Here is a 16,772-nt window from a genome sequence, read left to right on the forward strand (position 1 = left end):
CGAAACGTTGTTCACTCCTCATCTAAAATATTTTCTCAACCCAAACGAGCCGTTTTTACATAAATATTTCTCTACAAGTGGGTTTTCTCGACATCACTGATTATGAAAATCACACTACCCCTAGTCACTTTGACCAAAACATTTTAAAAAAGAAAACAGAGCAAGCAGTTTTCCCATCAACAGAAGGTTCTTAAGGTCAGTTATATAATTATAATGGAAATCATTTCCACAGTTACCCTTTGATGAAAATGAAATTTTATATTATAAAATGTTTCTGTTAGTTAAAAAGAACAATCAGTAGTTTGGAAACTGATTACTGACTTCTAGTTAAAAAGAACAATCAGTATCAAATCAGTTTGGAAACTGATGAGTAACTTCTTACCGTTGCTCTTAACTAAAGTTGCGACAGGGGAAGGTCTTCCTCTACCAGGAACTTTCAAGTACTTGGGAAATAAGTATGGAAGAGTTATTTCATCTGTGCTTCTACTGCCATTTAACATGTGGGCTAACTTTTCTCTGAGGTCTCGATCTTCAAAGTTATTTAGTTTTATAACATGTTCATTATTAACAGTTTTTTCAACATCTGAAGATTTGGGATCTCTGGAGAAGGACCATGACAACTTGACATTTAACTCAGTTTCATTGGAAAGCAGCTCGGTAATGAGAGCAGCCTGACTAGGAGGGCTGACAGCCCATACAGAGGTAGAGTTTCCATTCAGTTCAACCACAGTGACATCTCGTATGTCGTAGTTTGCCAAGAAAGTCTGTGCGGACGGATCTGATCGGTAGTAATACACCATTTTGTCCCAGTCATTCTGCGTGAACGACTTGAGCGAATTTCGCTGTGCACTCATTTTAAAGATAGGTTCATAGCCACCAATAGTAATTTCCACTGTACAATCATATGGTGCATTCGGTAGCCCCACTGTATTGCCCAAGGCAAAAAGCAACAATGGGAACCATATTATTAAAATAATGATGAAAAGCAGGAAACCTCCAACACCATACTTAACGAGCGAAGTACGCTTGGCTCCTCGCGGAGTCGGATACTCTGCCTCTACTCTCCGAATACACTTCAAGAGATAAATATTTGTAAAGATGTCTTCCATCTTTAACCAATTACCAATGTTCATGCTAGTATCGGTCCAAATCCAGTCCATCAATGAACGCAGTTCATACAAAAATGGTATCAACATGTAACTAGAAATAAAGACAGAAATTTTTCAGTGGAAGTATGTAAAAACTTTAACCATAAACCAGGCTATAAAAATTATAAAATCACAAACTAGTTATTTTAGTAACTGCTCAATACAGTTACCAAATTACTTTCAGTTCAACTAACACATTTTTATAAAGCTATTACTTAAAGTATAAAATTTAACAAACTAGTTACTTAAATTGCTATTTATAAGTCATAATATGGTAAAGTTTTTATAAATCATAATATGGTAATGTTTTTTTAAGATACACAACAGATGATTTTATTGTTCAAATTTTACCTACCAGGACTTACCCTTTGAATAAGAAGAAATTAACATAGTTGTACTTCTTACAGAAGAAATTACCAAGAATACGTGTCGGGTATCCAGACCTAATCTGGTAAGCTGAGAGCAAAAGGTAGACACACTTGATGAAGTACCACAGTTTTGGAGGTAGAGTGTTGGGACTTGTAAATTCTCTGCAGATAAAAACATACCAGTCCAAAATGGTTAACTTACTTTTTAATGTTTTAAGTAGTATTAGTTATCTGGAAAGTGTAAGGTTTGCAAGTTATATTGCACATATATTAATGTTTAAATGTCTTGGTCATCATAAAATAATTCTGAAGCAAGACATTAAGTTTTTGTTGGTTACGTTACAGTGGACATTTGTTCACTAGCAAGTGCTTTATAATTAAGTCCCTAGAAATTGTGCATGTTACGTAGAAATACGAGAGTGAGAACCAATGAGTTAAGTAATTTAGTTCATTAAAAGTTACATCTAATTAGTTCTTCAGCATATTTGTTTGGTTTATTAGCAATGTAGTTTTGAGAGTAAAATTATAAATAAGTTAGGCATATGCACCATTAGTATTGGAATTTCTTTATAAAAGTTTATTTATTAAATTAGGCCTAAAAATGAGCATGAGAGGCATTGCATGAAATGCCATTAAAGAAATAAATTAGTCTGTTACATGGATTGAACAAAAGAACTCATCAAATGGTATAAAATATTAAACAAACACCACAGTAAGTGTAATAGTTAAGTAGTTAACATAATATTGACAATGTAAATGTTTTATGAATATAAGGTTTAGATTTTACCATATAGTAACACTTGAAGAAAACTGAAACATTTTACTGTTATCTTACCCATTTTTAACTACTGCAAAGTGGTTCATAGAATGTCTCCAAGTTTTATTCATGTTCAAACATTTAGCTCATATCACTGTAATCACTTGATCAATTTGAGATATAGTTACTGCTATGGCTATTGAGGATTCCATCTTGTTAAAGACATATTTTCATAAATCAGTGCAAACTCTTTGGGCAGATGTACGTGCTACTTACTTAAGATAGCCCAAAATACAAAACAGTTATGTATGATCATTTCTTATACCTTCATGTACAGTTGTTTGTTATTGGTTAACATTCAACAACTACGTGAGAAAGATTCGAATATTAAACAGAAAATTTAAATTACAATAAGCAAAATGACTGCTACAAATAACATAACAATAAACCTCAGTTCAAAAGGGGCCCGTCATGGCCAAGCGTGTTAAGGTGTTTGACTCATAATCTGAGTGTTGCGGATTCGAACCCCGGTAACACCAAACATGCTTGCCCTTTCAGCTGTGGGGGCATTACAATGTGATGATCAATCCCACTATTCATTGGTAAAAGAGTAGCCCAAGAGTTGACAGTGGGTAAAAATGACTAGCTGCCTTCCCTCTAGTCATACACTGCTAAATTAGGGACAGCTAGCGCAGATAGCTCTCGAGTAGCTTTGTGCAAAATTCAAAACAAACAAACAAACAGTTCAAAAGTAGCAATTATAAAAACACAATATTATTTTTATTACAAGTTACATCTTTTATAGTAAGGGAGAATATTTTATAAGACATATACATTGTTTTTGCACTCATAATCAGTAAACAATATCAGTATGAAACTACTAATAGGAACACAATGTGTCAACTCATCAAGAAAACTTATTTCTTTGGAGAATTAAGTTATATAGCAGTAACTAATCAGAAATACCACAAACCTTTCTGTCACAGCAGGTAGAATGAAGAACATCCATATGTGAACAATAAAAACTAGTACAATTTGAAAGAACAGTTTTCCTAAGATGTATTTACGAAGGTAGAGGGCGCGATCGATTACAATCAAAGCAAACTGAGCAATCAACATGATTAAAAATGGAATTGGAACCTGGAAGCAGAAGAGACATTTTAATACAGGTTTCCTCGAGTGAGTTACAAGACATTATTAGAATGTTTTGTTAATTCAAAATACAGTAATAATCATCAGTGATCAAGTTACAACAATTTTAAACTGGAGATATTTGTCTTCTGCTTTTTTAGTTATTAAAATATAAGTTATATGATTTCAAGAGTGGATAGAAAGAAGAATGTTTATACAGTGTCAACAAGTGACCAGGGCTCATTAGGTTTGCTCGGATATAACATGTACCACAACACCTGACACACAATTTGTGTCACAATAAATATACATAATAATCAAACAAAACATTATTATTATAACCTTAAATTTTGTTTGGTTACAGAGCTATTGAATAGAAAGTCAGGCCCTTCCTGCCATCACACCAGGTTATGCTAATAGTTCTCTGTCTTACATTTAATTATATATAATTAATAGAAACTCAAAGGTTTCACATGTCAAAATGTATTGCATTGTGTTATCAACAGATAAGCATCAGTTTCACTTATTGTGACTTCCACGGGAACCAAAGTTATACGACTTTTTAATGGCTCTTGTTGGATAATTATAAATTGTTAGGAAGAACTGTCTACTTTTTACATGCTATTCTTTGATGCATTATTTTATAATTATTTCTCATGTTTATTATTTATTTATTATTATAAAAGTGGTTAAAATGTAAAAATAAGGATCTTTTTAGTTAAGATCAGGTAAAATAAAATCATAATAATAAAAATGTTTCATGAGGCAAGCAGCTTACAGGAGTTCATAGGTAATATAATTTAACACCATAACAAGAGTCCTTGAGTGATTTACAACTTATAATGGCATGGAGAGTATAGTAAGACATAGTTCAAAGTGCAATAAAACAGTAACATTTAATTATAAATAAATGTGTACTGTTACAATCTAAAGTGATCCATACTGTTTTGTGTTACAACCTAAAGTGATCTATACTGTTTTGTGTTACAATCTAAAGTGATCCATACTGTTTTGTGTTACAATCTAAAGTGATCCATACTGTTTTGTGTTACAATCTAAAGTGATCCATACTGTTTTGTGTTACAATCTAAAGTAATCCATACTGTTTTGTGTTACAATCTAAAGTGATCCCATAGAAAAGAAGGGGTAATTTAGATTTATTTTGGAGAGTTAAAGGTCAGACAAATTCTGTTTTGAGTTAGAGTAGAGAAAATAACAGACAACATACATAAAGTTATACTGAAAAATCATTAGAAATATATTTAGGAGGTTTTAGAGATTACACAAAGGCAATCTGAGAAAAAAAAAAAGATTTTTGATGTTAATATGAAAATAACTTTGCATATGGTCTTATTCAAAACAAAAACTCAGTATATTAATGGGACAATTATTTTAGTTTGTTAAAAAATATGATTTTTGTATGTGAAAGACATAATATTAAGTGAAAGACTGCCAAATTTTGTTAAGATATACATACTACATTGAAAGTTGTAAGTATTTAATCTATAAAGACTTTAAACAATTACAAAGAGGTTTCGAGGTTGGTTAAATTGACCAAGCCCATGTTGAGAGAATTAATATATAAACCAAATAACCTGTAGGTGTCTTATCATTCAATATATACAAGTATAATATTCTTAAGTTTTCTTTATTAAAATTATATAAAACTAAAAATTTAGAGTATAAAGAATATTCAATCTAAATACAATGATATTATAGTATAGTCAATAACAAATGTGATAATCCCATATAACATCTGTACCTTGTTTTCTTCAAAGTAAGAGGCAACTCCTCCATCAGTTCCCCCAGTCTAAACAAACAAACAAAAATTACAACTACAATAGTGAATTATTACTGGCTCAAAAAAATAAAATACCATCAATTAATATGAACAAACATAACAAGTACTAGAATTATAATACAATATTACCCAAAATAACAATGTAATAATACAATGAGTACAGCAATTCTACACATAAGTAAATAAAAGAAATTATTCATAAGTAAAACAATATAGCAGTGAAAAGGTAATAACTTCCTTAATAAAACAATAAATCAATCAACTGAACAAGCAATATAGACTAGCATAATAAATCAATGAAGTAACCAACAGAACAAAATACTGACATACATACATAATAAAACAATATACTCACATAATAAAAGACTCTGGCAATAAAAAGAACAAATAAAATAATCCAACAATTGAACGATCAATCACGAACAACATGCACAAGAATATATCTCATAAAAGAGAAGTCACATGAACTGAAGAGGGCACCAATAAAGCATCAAGAAGCTATACAAGTACAAGGCAGTGAAATATTCATAAATACAGCACAGAAATTTCCAGGAGAATATTCAATCACAATATAAAAAAACAGTGGTTTGACATTAGTAATTTTTATCAAACTCAAAGTATTCTATAAAAATAAGAGTTAATCAATATTTTATTATGACACACACTCAACAGAACACCAGTCAGTTTTTGCTCACAATGCAAAATGTGGCTGTTTGAACTGTTAACGAATGAAAACAAAAAAATATGTGCTTTTATTTTAACGAGAAATTGATAACTTTCTTCACTACAGAAAAGCTACAAAAATATATAAGATATTCTGTTGGCAGTATAGATTAACAGAAATAATATATAAAAACAGTTTTGCCCACCGCAACAGATAAGTAAAGGTACAGAATATGTAACACAAGACGTATTAATTACATTATAAGAGAATGACATAACGAACATGAAGAGTGAGATAATGGAAAATAATATATGTTAAATACTACTGTTATAATAAGTGCAAACTTACACCAAATGCCCAGTATCCAAATACCACAATAAGGAAATTAATAAAGTCACAGAAAAACATGAAGGCATACACATCCACTGTCACACGGTACTCTGGACTCAGCAGGTTCATAAAGAATGTCTTGAAAGGTTCTGTGTACCTAAACAAGCTACCAAAGAACACAGATACATGAAATAACTCAGTGTACAAGAAAGCCGTGAATAAACTTAATATTCTTACAAGAAAATCTAACATAACAAAATATCAAACAAAGCTGTCTAATCCCCATTAAAGCTTAAAACTTCCTCTGAAAAGACACAAGTTTTTAAAAAAACAAAAGATGACTGACACTTCTATTTTTACAAGTTTACATATCTAGACACTTACTGATAGTTCTTAAAACTTTCTTATCAGATAATTTTATAACTTACATATCTCCAAAGCTTATTCCTTGCACTGGTTCCTGTTCATCTGAAAATTAAACAATTTTAGTGTTCCCTACTATTTGAACAATTGGGACAGACATATAACAGACAGTTTCAATACTGCTATTTCACACTAATACTAATACCCAGGCTACACCTATAGTTAAAGAAATGATATTCTTGATGACAAGAATTCTTGATATGTAGTGATGACAAGTACTATTTAATAATGTTAAGTACTGATATCCTTGATGTAGTGATGACTAGCACTATTTAATAACCTTAAGTATTGATATCCTTGATGTAGTGATGACTAGCACTAGTTAATAACGTTAAGTACTGATATCCTTTATGTAGTGATGACTAGTACTGTTTAATAACCTTAAGTACTGATATCCTTGATGTAGTGATGACTAGCACTATTTAATAATGTTAAGTACTGATATCCTTTATGTAGTGATGACTACCACTATTTAATGACGTTAACTACTGATATCCTTTATGTAGTGATGACTACCACTATTTAATAACGTTAAGTACTGATATCCTTGATGTAGTGATGACTAGTACAATTTAATAACGTTAAGTACTGATATCCTTGATGTAGTGATGACTAGTACTGTTTAATAACCTTAAGTACTGATATCCTTGATGTAGTGATGACTAGCACTATTTAATGACGTCAAGTACTGATATCCTTGATGTAGTGATGACTAGCACTATTTAATGACGTCAAGTACTGATATCCTTGATGTAATGATGACTAGCACTATTTAATAACCTTAAGTACTGATATCCTTGATGTAGTGATGACTAGTACTGTTTAATAACCTTAAGTACTGATATCCTTGATGTAGTGATGACTAGCACTATTTAATAACATTAAGTACTGATATCCTTTATGTAGTGATGACTACCACTATTTAATAACGTTAAGTACTGATATCCTTGATGTAGTGATGACTAGTACTGTTTAATAACCTTAAGTACTGATATCCTTGATGTAGTGATGACTAGCACTATTTAATAACATTAAGTACTGATATCCTTGATGTAGTGATGACTACCACTATTTAATAACGTTAAGTACTGATATCCTTGATGTAGTGATGACTAGTACAATTTAATAACGTTAAGTACTGATATCCTTGATGTAGTGATGACTAGTACTATTTAATAACGTTAAGTACTGACATCCTTGATGTAGTGATGACTAGTACTATTTAATAACGTTAAGTACTGACATCCTTGATGTAGTGATGACCAGTGCAAGTTTCTACCTAGTTTGTCCACATCATCTTCCTCTTTCAGCGATTCTTCAACTGCAGTGTCATCTTCTTCATCCTGGGTTTCAACTGCTCTATCAGGCTTTTCTTGTGATGACTCTCTATCTGTCATCTTTTGTGTTTCATCCTAACAAAACACAAGTACCAGAAAACTTGAATTTATAGTAAAGATTCTTAACAAATAAACAGGTTTTTCACAAAACCTACCATTAATACTTGTACCTCTTGAATATAAAAAGTTTTATTTACTTAAAATGCTCAGATCTCTGAAACTTACTGTTGAACCCCTGCGAGACTCTGTTTTCTCAAGCAATGTTTCTTTAGATGAAGTAACCGTCTTGTCATCCAGTGTGTCTTTGGACAGTGTAGTAGCCTTTTCTGTATCTTTCCATAATCCTAGACTCTGGAAATGTAATACAACACGTGTTGTTTTACAGTAGCTAAATGTTGTACACTAAACCACATTATTAGTTCATTAAATAAGAAAGTTTACAGATATAATCTTTCAGTTCATACATCATTTACATCAAGTGATGCACAAACACAAGATATTCAAATATCCAAATATAAACACAAACCAAACAAAGTGATAAGACATAAGAAGTAAATACTGACCAGAGATCACACTTGCCTTTTTACAGTATCAACTATCGTAACTAAAATCCTGTTTAATTATATACTGTGATAAGTGATAGTTAAGTATTCAATGTTTATACCTGATGTATAAAACATCATACAAATCAGTGATGTGTCTGTTTGATGTATGAAACACAATGCCAATTAGTGATGTGTCTATCTAATACATGGAACACAACACCAATTAGTGATGTGTCTATCTAATACAGGGAATACAACACCAATTAGTGATGTGTCTATATAATACAGGGAACACAACACCAATTAGTGATGTGTCTATATAATACAGGGAACACAACACCAATTAGTGATGTGTCTATATAATACAGGGAACACAACACCAATTAGTGATGTGTCTATATAATACAGGAAACACAACACCAATTAGTGATGTGTCTATATAATACAGGAAACACAACACCAATTAGTGCTGTCCCTACCTATGTATGAAACATCACACCAATTAGTGCTGTCCCTACCTACGTACGGAACAACACACCAATTAGTGCTGTCCCTACCTACGTACGGAACATCACACCAATTAGTGCTATCCCTACCTACGTACGGAACATCACACCAATTAGTACTGTCCCTACCTACGTACGGAACATCACACCAATTAGTGCTGTCCCTACCTACGTACGGAACATCACACCAATTAGTGCTGTCCCTACCTACGTATGGAACATCACACCAATTAGTGCTGTCCCTACCTACGTATGGAACATAACACCATTTGAGACATTTACATCACAATGTACCAACCAGCCCCATATGGTGTCAGGTATTTATTTTACCCAAATGTTTGTCTTCTATCAGTAAGTAAAACATACCTTTAGTATAAATCGGTGAAAGAACACAATCAGAAGTAGGGCCAAGTCATACACAGCATAATTGTTTTTTTGTTCAATACCCAATATTCTTGGTGGCCAGAAGGGTGCATTCACGTGAGTTTCACCGTTCCAAGGGAAGAAGTCAAACTGGAAGAGATACTTGACGACAACTATGGCCTAAACATTAGAAAAAGATACCAAATGATTAGCATGTCAAGTTAATTAACAACATTAAAAAAAAACTGTTATCTCTGTCAATCTTAACTATGTAACACAAATTTTGTTCCTGGATAGTATGTGCTATTTCTTAACTGCTTATGTTGTAAAAGTACAGAAAATGGCCATTATTCCCTTCAAACTTTGATATTGTGACCTGGATAATGAAATTTAGAAATTAACTTATTTTCTGTGTAAAAACAGACAAATTTGCACATTTTCATTGACATAAGGTCTGAATAAAACAAAATATGAATCAAGATTTACATGTATTTATACTAAAGTTATACAAAAATGTTTAGAAGTGAGTAGCTTTTCAAGATTTGTGACTGTAATGTAAATCGCTTTCATGTATCAGCCCCCAAATATAGTCTCCCATCATGTTTTCGTTATATGCTCACAGATCACAAAAGCAAAGTTTAAATAGAAAAATAGGCCTTTTCCATTTACTTTAGGCATAAGCAATTGAGAAATAACACATTCTGCCAAGATACAAGAAAAATTTTGTTACATAGTGTAATTAGGTTAAGCCTAAAATAGTTGCTGTTTGTATGTATATATAACAAAGAACAGTACCAAATTTATCAATTCTCGTATTTTCAGTCACAAGAAGAAAACTAAACTTCATATTATAGAAACAAAACATCTATGTTTATCTTAACAAGTATTAACACACACCAATTAAAGAGAAAACAATTACTAAATAACTTTATTGTCAAAATTTAGTGTCAAAATTGGCCTCCATTTGAACTCCGTAAATGTTACATTTAAATCAAACATAAAATGTTATTTGATAACCAAAGGAAATATACTTTATGATAATGTAAATACAGAAAAAATACACAATTGACTGATATGTGCTGTTTGAATAAATATAAAACTCTAAAAGTATAAAAAATAATTTTTAAGAACTGTCTACAAATTAATTATCTTTTACAAATTGTAGCTCAAACTTTATAATACCCTAATCTGATAATAATATACAACCCTAAACCTAGTATTTCAACCCAATACAGTAATGCACGTCTACATATTCAAACTGTTGTTCTGATACAGAACTGATTTTACAATATTAAGCTTGCTTTACTAAAGTACACTGAGTAACATTTAATTTTATAGACTTATTTTAAAAAAAAAACACCTCAGTATATGTGATAATAGTAATCCAGAAAGTCTTGGAGGGTCTTGGAACAGACAAAGTTCCCCATAGAAAAGCCATAAATGGTAGAGGCAGTGACAACAGGCTTGCAGACTTTATCTGATTTACAACAATTAATAGATAGCACACCAGTTCAGAACGAGACACAAGAGCATAGTAGAGAGCCACTAGGAACCGGATCACAGTTGGCTGGCTTTTCTCAAAGTCTTCCTCTAAAGCATCAGGAGTATCAACTAGTTCAATGCTGAAAACAAACACATTTTAGTTGTTCAAATGAAACAGAATTCTGTAATAAAGCTGAACACTTTCATAATACTTTGTGTTAAAAAAAGTCCATGTCCAGGAGCCACTTTTCATTTACTGGTTGTTGTTTTTTTCTTAAAATATTTAATGTCAATCGTAATGATATAATAATATTAATATTTCACTCAACACTAATGGGTTTAAATATTTAGTGTCAATCATAATGATATTATAATATTAATATTTCACTCAACACTAATGGGTTTAAATATTTAGTGTGAATCGTAATGATATAATAATATTAATATTTCACTCAACACTAATGGGTTTAAATATTTAGTGTCAATTGCAATGATATAATAATATTAATATTTCACTCAGCACTAATGGGTTTAAATATTTAGTGTCAATCGTAATGATATTATAATGTTAATATTTCACTCAACACTAATGGGTTTAAATATTTAGTGTCAATCGTAATGATATAATAATATTAATATTTCACTCAACACTAATGGGTTTAAATATTTAGTGTCAATCGTAATGATATAATAATATTAATATTTCACTCAACACTAATGGGTTTAAATATTTAGTGTCAATTGTAATGATATAATAATATTAATATTTCACTCAACACTAATCGGTTTAAATATTTAGTGTCAATTGTAATGATATAATAATATTAATATTTCACTCAACACTAATGGGTTTAAATATTTAGTGTCAATTGTAATGATATAATAATATTAATATTTCACTCAACACTAATGGGTTTAAATATTTAGTGTCAATTGTAATGATATAATAATATTAATATTTCACTCAACACTAATGGGTTTAAATATTTAGTGTCAATTGTAATGATATAATAATATTAATATTTCACTCAACACTAATGGGTTTAAATAAATAATCTGTAATACACTACTATTACTTGGTCTTTGTACCTATCATAATATAATATAGTGATTACATTCTTAGCACAAGGCCTTAGAAATGAACACTGATAGAGACAACTTGTAGTGTTAGAGAACTGGTCTTGTTAAACATGGATCCTAGGTTCAAGTCTTAGTGTCACTTTTAACTCATTAGTTTTTCACATTAAATACTTAATACTAACTGTCATGATATAACAATGCTTCTGTTTGATTGGTTAACTGTAGTAAGAGACTAAACTAATAGGAGGTAAAAACTAATGCCTGCCTCTATACTACAGTGGTATTTATTGTCTACTGTTCAATGTCATGTAACATTGGACAACTTGTGCTGAAAACAAGATGAAAGAAATATTGTTTGCGGAGAACAAAGGTGAGTTTATGAAAACTTGAGATGTTAAAAAACACTGATATATCTAACAAGTTTGTGTTGTCAAAATAATAACTTATTTGTAATGGTTGTACTCTAAAATGGATAACTTTAGTGTCTAGCTTATTGAAAACTATGTACTTGACTGTGCTAATACACAAACGTAGGTAATATGCTTTATTTGCAGAAAAAGAACTTTTTATCAGGGTATTTCAGCTGTGGGGGGATAAATGTAGTAACATGAAGGCCTTGATGATCAAATAAACAAACATTACACATATTCAGAGTGAAAAACAGCACAGTACAAGATATTATCATTACTTCCTAATAATCTTTATCTAGACATTGTACATTATTTAAGTGAACAAGATATTATCATTACTTCCTAATAATCTTTATCTAGACATTGTACATTATTTAAGTGAACAAGTTCTATCAGAAGCCATCACATGCATTAGCTGTATCACGTTAGAAACTCTACAATAAATAAAATAATAATCTTAGATTTTGAAAGTCCATATTTACATTAAAAACCTGTAAATCACTAAGAATATAAGTTAGTATTTCACTACACATGTCAATGTTGACCTCAAGGGTCAACCCCTAGTGTCATTTGTAGGTACTGTATACAATAGAATGTCATATAATTCTCCTACAAACAGTTCACTTTTAGTTTTAAAATTACATCTGATATAATATTCTTTTCAGATTATACAGTTAATGTTAGTAAAAACAAATATCACACAAAAACATACACACCTTTCAGCAAGATCCTGGCTGCCTTTCTGGAGACGAATAGAAATTGTAGTAGTTTCTTTTGAAGGTCTACAAAAGAAAGTACAAAACATGAGCTAACAAAATTTACATCAACAAGCTAACTGCTATAATAACTTAATCTTAAGGAACCTAAAAACCACAGAAATAACACAAAACAAAAGTTACTGTAAAAAATATCACATAACTTCTATTACTGAAATAAGTGTACTTCAACTGGACCTGTATACAAGTAGTGCAACTAAGTCACCACACTACCTGTAGTTACACAGCTACTCACACTAACACACAGCATTACCTGCAGTTACTTACACTAACACACAGCATTACCTGCAGTTACTTACACTAACACACAGCATTACCTGCAGCTACTTACACTAACACACAGCATTACCTGCAGCTACTTACACTAACACACAGCGTTACCTGCAGCTACTTACACTAACACACAGCAGCGCTATCCTGCAGCTACTTACACTAACACACAGCGCTACCTGCAGCTACTTACACTAACACACAGCACCTGCAGCATTACACTAACACACAGCGTTACTTGCAGCTACTTACACTAACACACAGCATTACCTGCAGCTACTTACACTAACACACACCATTACCTACAGCTACTTACACACTAACACACAGCTACTACCTGCAGCTACTTACACTAACACACAGCATTACCTGCAGCTACTTACACTAACACACAGCATTACCTGCAGCTACTTTACACTAACACACAGCATTACCTGCAGCTACTTACACTAACACACAGCATTACCTGCAGCTACTTACACTAACACACAGCATTACCTGCAGCTACTTACACTAACACACAGCATTACCTGCAGCTACTTACACTAACACACAGCATTACCTGCAGCTACTTACACTAACACACAGCATTACCTGCAGCTACTTACACACTAACACACAGCATTACCTGCAGCTACTTATACACTAACACACAGCATTACCTGCAGCTACTTACACTAACACACAGCATTACCTGCAGCTACTTACACTAACACACAGCATTACCTGCAGCTACTTACACTAACACACAGCCTTACCTGCAGCTACTTACACTAACACACAGCATTACCTGCAGCTACTTACACTAACACACAGCATTACCTGCAGCTACTTACACTAACACACAGCCTTACCTGCAGCTACTTACACTAACACACAGCATTACCTGCAGCTACTTACATCTAACACACAGCTGCTATCCTGCAGCTACTTACACTAACACACAGCGTTACCTGCAGCTACTTACACTAACACACAGCATTACCTGCAGTTACTTACACTAACACACAGCATTACCTGCAGCTACTTACACTAACACAGCATTACCTGCAGCTACTTACACTAACACACAGCATTACATGCAGCTACTTACACTAACACACAGCATTACATGCAGCTACTTACACTAACACACAGCATTACCTGCAGCTACTTACACTAACACACAGCATTACCTGCAGCTACTTACACTAACACACAGCATTACCTGCAGCTACTTACACTAACACACAGCATTACCTGTAGCTACACAACTACCTACACTAACACACAACATTACCTGTAGCTACACAGCTACCTACACTAACACACAACATTACCTGTAGCTACACAGCTACCTACACTAACACACAACATAACCTGTAACTTCACAGCTACCTACACTAACACACAACATAACCTGTAACTTCACAGCTACTTACACTAACACACAACATTACCTGTAGCTACACAACTACCTACATTAACACACAACATAACCTGTAACTTCACAACTACTTACACTAACACAAAACATAACCTGTAACTTCACAACTACTTACACTAACACAAAACATAACCTGTAACTTCACAACTACTTACACTAACATACAACAACCACATCACAACATTACCTGTAGCTACACAGCTACTAACCCTGAAACATCTGGATCTTTTACGTATGACATTTTGATGCTGTCACTGCGTTCTAGGTTTTCAATTGGTTGAGTTGAGTCGAACTAATGAAAACACCAAACAGAACGAATACAAGTGGATAATATATATGATTAATACAATCTAATTTGCATTAAATCACAGAAACCTTAATTAATTTGGAAATGCATAAGCTCACCTGTTCTTTAAGAATTTGTTTTTCACGAAACAACTGTCGAGCTACAAATCTATAGTCCTTGGAAATGGTGTTCAGTTTAGCAGTTGCACTAATCAACACAGACAGAAAAAAGGCAACACCAAAATCCATCCAACCTTTGACCTTTTGGAGGAAGCTCTCTGTGATACAGTTTTATTATAACCATTACTATAATAACAATTACATATTAAGAACAAAAATATATTTGTAAACCAACTATTCATTTGCTCAAACTAAGATGGTTTTTAAATATTAATAATTTCTTAAGTTTTCAGCTAGTTCATACAAATCCACTTTGATATATTTGAAACACTTAAACAGTTGATTTACATTGAGTTGGCAAGTGGCTAAATTCTACTATTATAATTCTACTAACAACCAACTAGCCACTCACTATGTCAGCATGTTCTAATCTAATCCCACTAAAAAGAAGCCCAACCCACAATATTAGCACCATTAAGAACAAACCAACCCACGTGTTAGTTGCATCATACTACTAACCCAAACCCACATGGTAGACCCACTAACAACTGGTCAAACAACATCATAGTTTCACTAAACCTGTCAAACCAACATGATAGTCTTGTTATCAACCAGCCCAACCCACCACATTAGACCCACTATACACCTGACAAATCAACCATATTAGCCCTATTCAGAATAATCCAGGTTTTATCCTGTCAGTATTTAGTATTTTAACATTACCTACTAAAACAAAAGTATGTATTTCTACCAATTTATGACACAACTTCACAACTAAATTCTTCCAAACTATACTTAGTTTTATAGCTCACCCTGTGTAGTTTCCTCAGCATCATCACAAGCTGTATCTACACCATTCTGTGCTGGACTGATTGTAGAAGTGTAGCTTCTTCCTGTTTCATCAGACAGCAAAGGAGCTGCAACGGCGGCAGATGATCGACGTCGAGCAGCCCCAGGAACATCATAAGGACTAAGCGAGACCCGGCGAGAAGGTTGTTGAGGCTGTAAATACAAAGACATATTAAAAGTATATGATAACAATTATCACCAAAACTAAGCAATTCAAGTAGCCAAAACCTGCATCTGTTGATGTTCATGTAACCAGAACCTGCATCTGTTGATGTTGATGTAACCAGAACCTGCATCTGTTGATGTAACCAGAACCTGCATCTGTTGATGTAACCAGAACCTGCATCTGTTGATGTTCATGTAGCCAAAACCTGCATCTGTTGATTTTCATGTAACCAGGCATAACCAAGAGACTGGTAATGTTATCAGTAGCCAGGCATAACCAACAGACTGGTAATGTTATCAGTAACCAGGCATAACCAACAGACTGGTAATGTTATTAAAAACAACCTGTATCTGTTGATGTTCATGTAACCAGGCATAACCAACAGACTGGTAATGTTATTAAAAACAACCTGTATCTGTTGATATTCATGTAACCAGGCACAACCAACAGACTGGTAATGTTATTAAAAACAACCTGTATCTGTTGATGTTCATGTAACCAGGCATAACCAACAGACTGGTAATGTTATTAAAAA

General features: G+C 32.7%; 1 protein-coding gene across 2 annotated transcripts in view; it reads right to left on the reverse strand.

The window, feature by feature from the left end:
• LOC143257594 (piezo-type mechanosensitive ion channel component-like) overlaps positions 1–16,772 on the reverse strand; it is a 53,875-nt gene that overhangs the window by 11,609 nt on the left and 25,494 nt on the right. For both annotated transcript variants that reach the window (XM_076516553.1, XM_076516547.1), the window contains 14 exons: positions 16,035–16,224; positions 15,223–15,380; positions 15,027–15,109; positions 13,062–13,127; positions 10,734–10,995; positions 9,377–9,553; positions 8,185–8,310; positions 7,902–8,034; positions 6,628–6,667; positions 6,218–6,365; positions 5,167–5,214; positions 3,247–3,413; positions 1,514–1,678; positions 383–1,200 (listed from right to left, as the gene is read on the reverse strand). In XM_076516553.1, the coding sequence (XP_076372668.1) occupies positions 383–1,200; positions 1,514–1,678; positions 3,247–3,413; positions 5,167–5,214; positions 6,218–6,365; positions 6,628–6,667; positions 7,902–8,034; positions 8,185–8,310; positions 9,377–9,553; positions 10,734–10,995; positions 13,062–13,127; positions 15,027–15,109; positions 15,223–15,380; positions 16,035–16,224 (2,581 nt within the window). The remainder of the gene's footprint in view (positions 1–382; positions 1,201–1,513; positions 1,679–3,246; positions 3,414–5,166; positions 5,215–6,217; positions 6,366–6,627; positions 6,668–7,901; positions 8,035–8,184; positions 8,311–9,376; positions 9,554–10,733; positions 10,996–13,061; positions 13,128–15,026; positions 15,110–15,222; positions 15,381–16,034; positions 16,225–16,772) is intronic.

Source organism: Tachypleus tridentatus, chromosome 1, assembly GCF_004210375.1.
Source record: "Tachypleus tridentatus isolate NWPU-2018 chromosome 1, ASM421037v1, whole genome shotgun sequence".
Classification (NCBI taxonomy): Eukaryota; Metazoa; Arthropoda; class Merostomata; order Xiphosura; family Limulidae; genus Tachypleus; species Tachypleus tridentatus.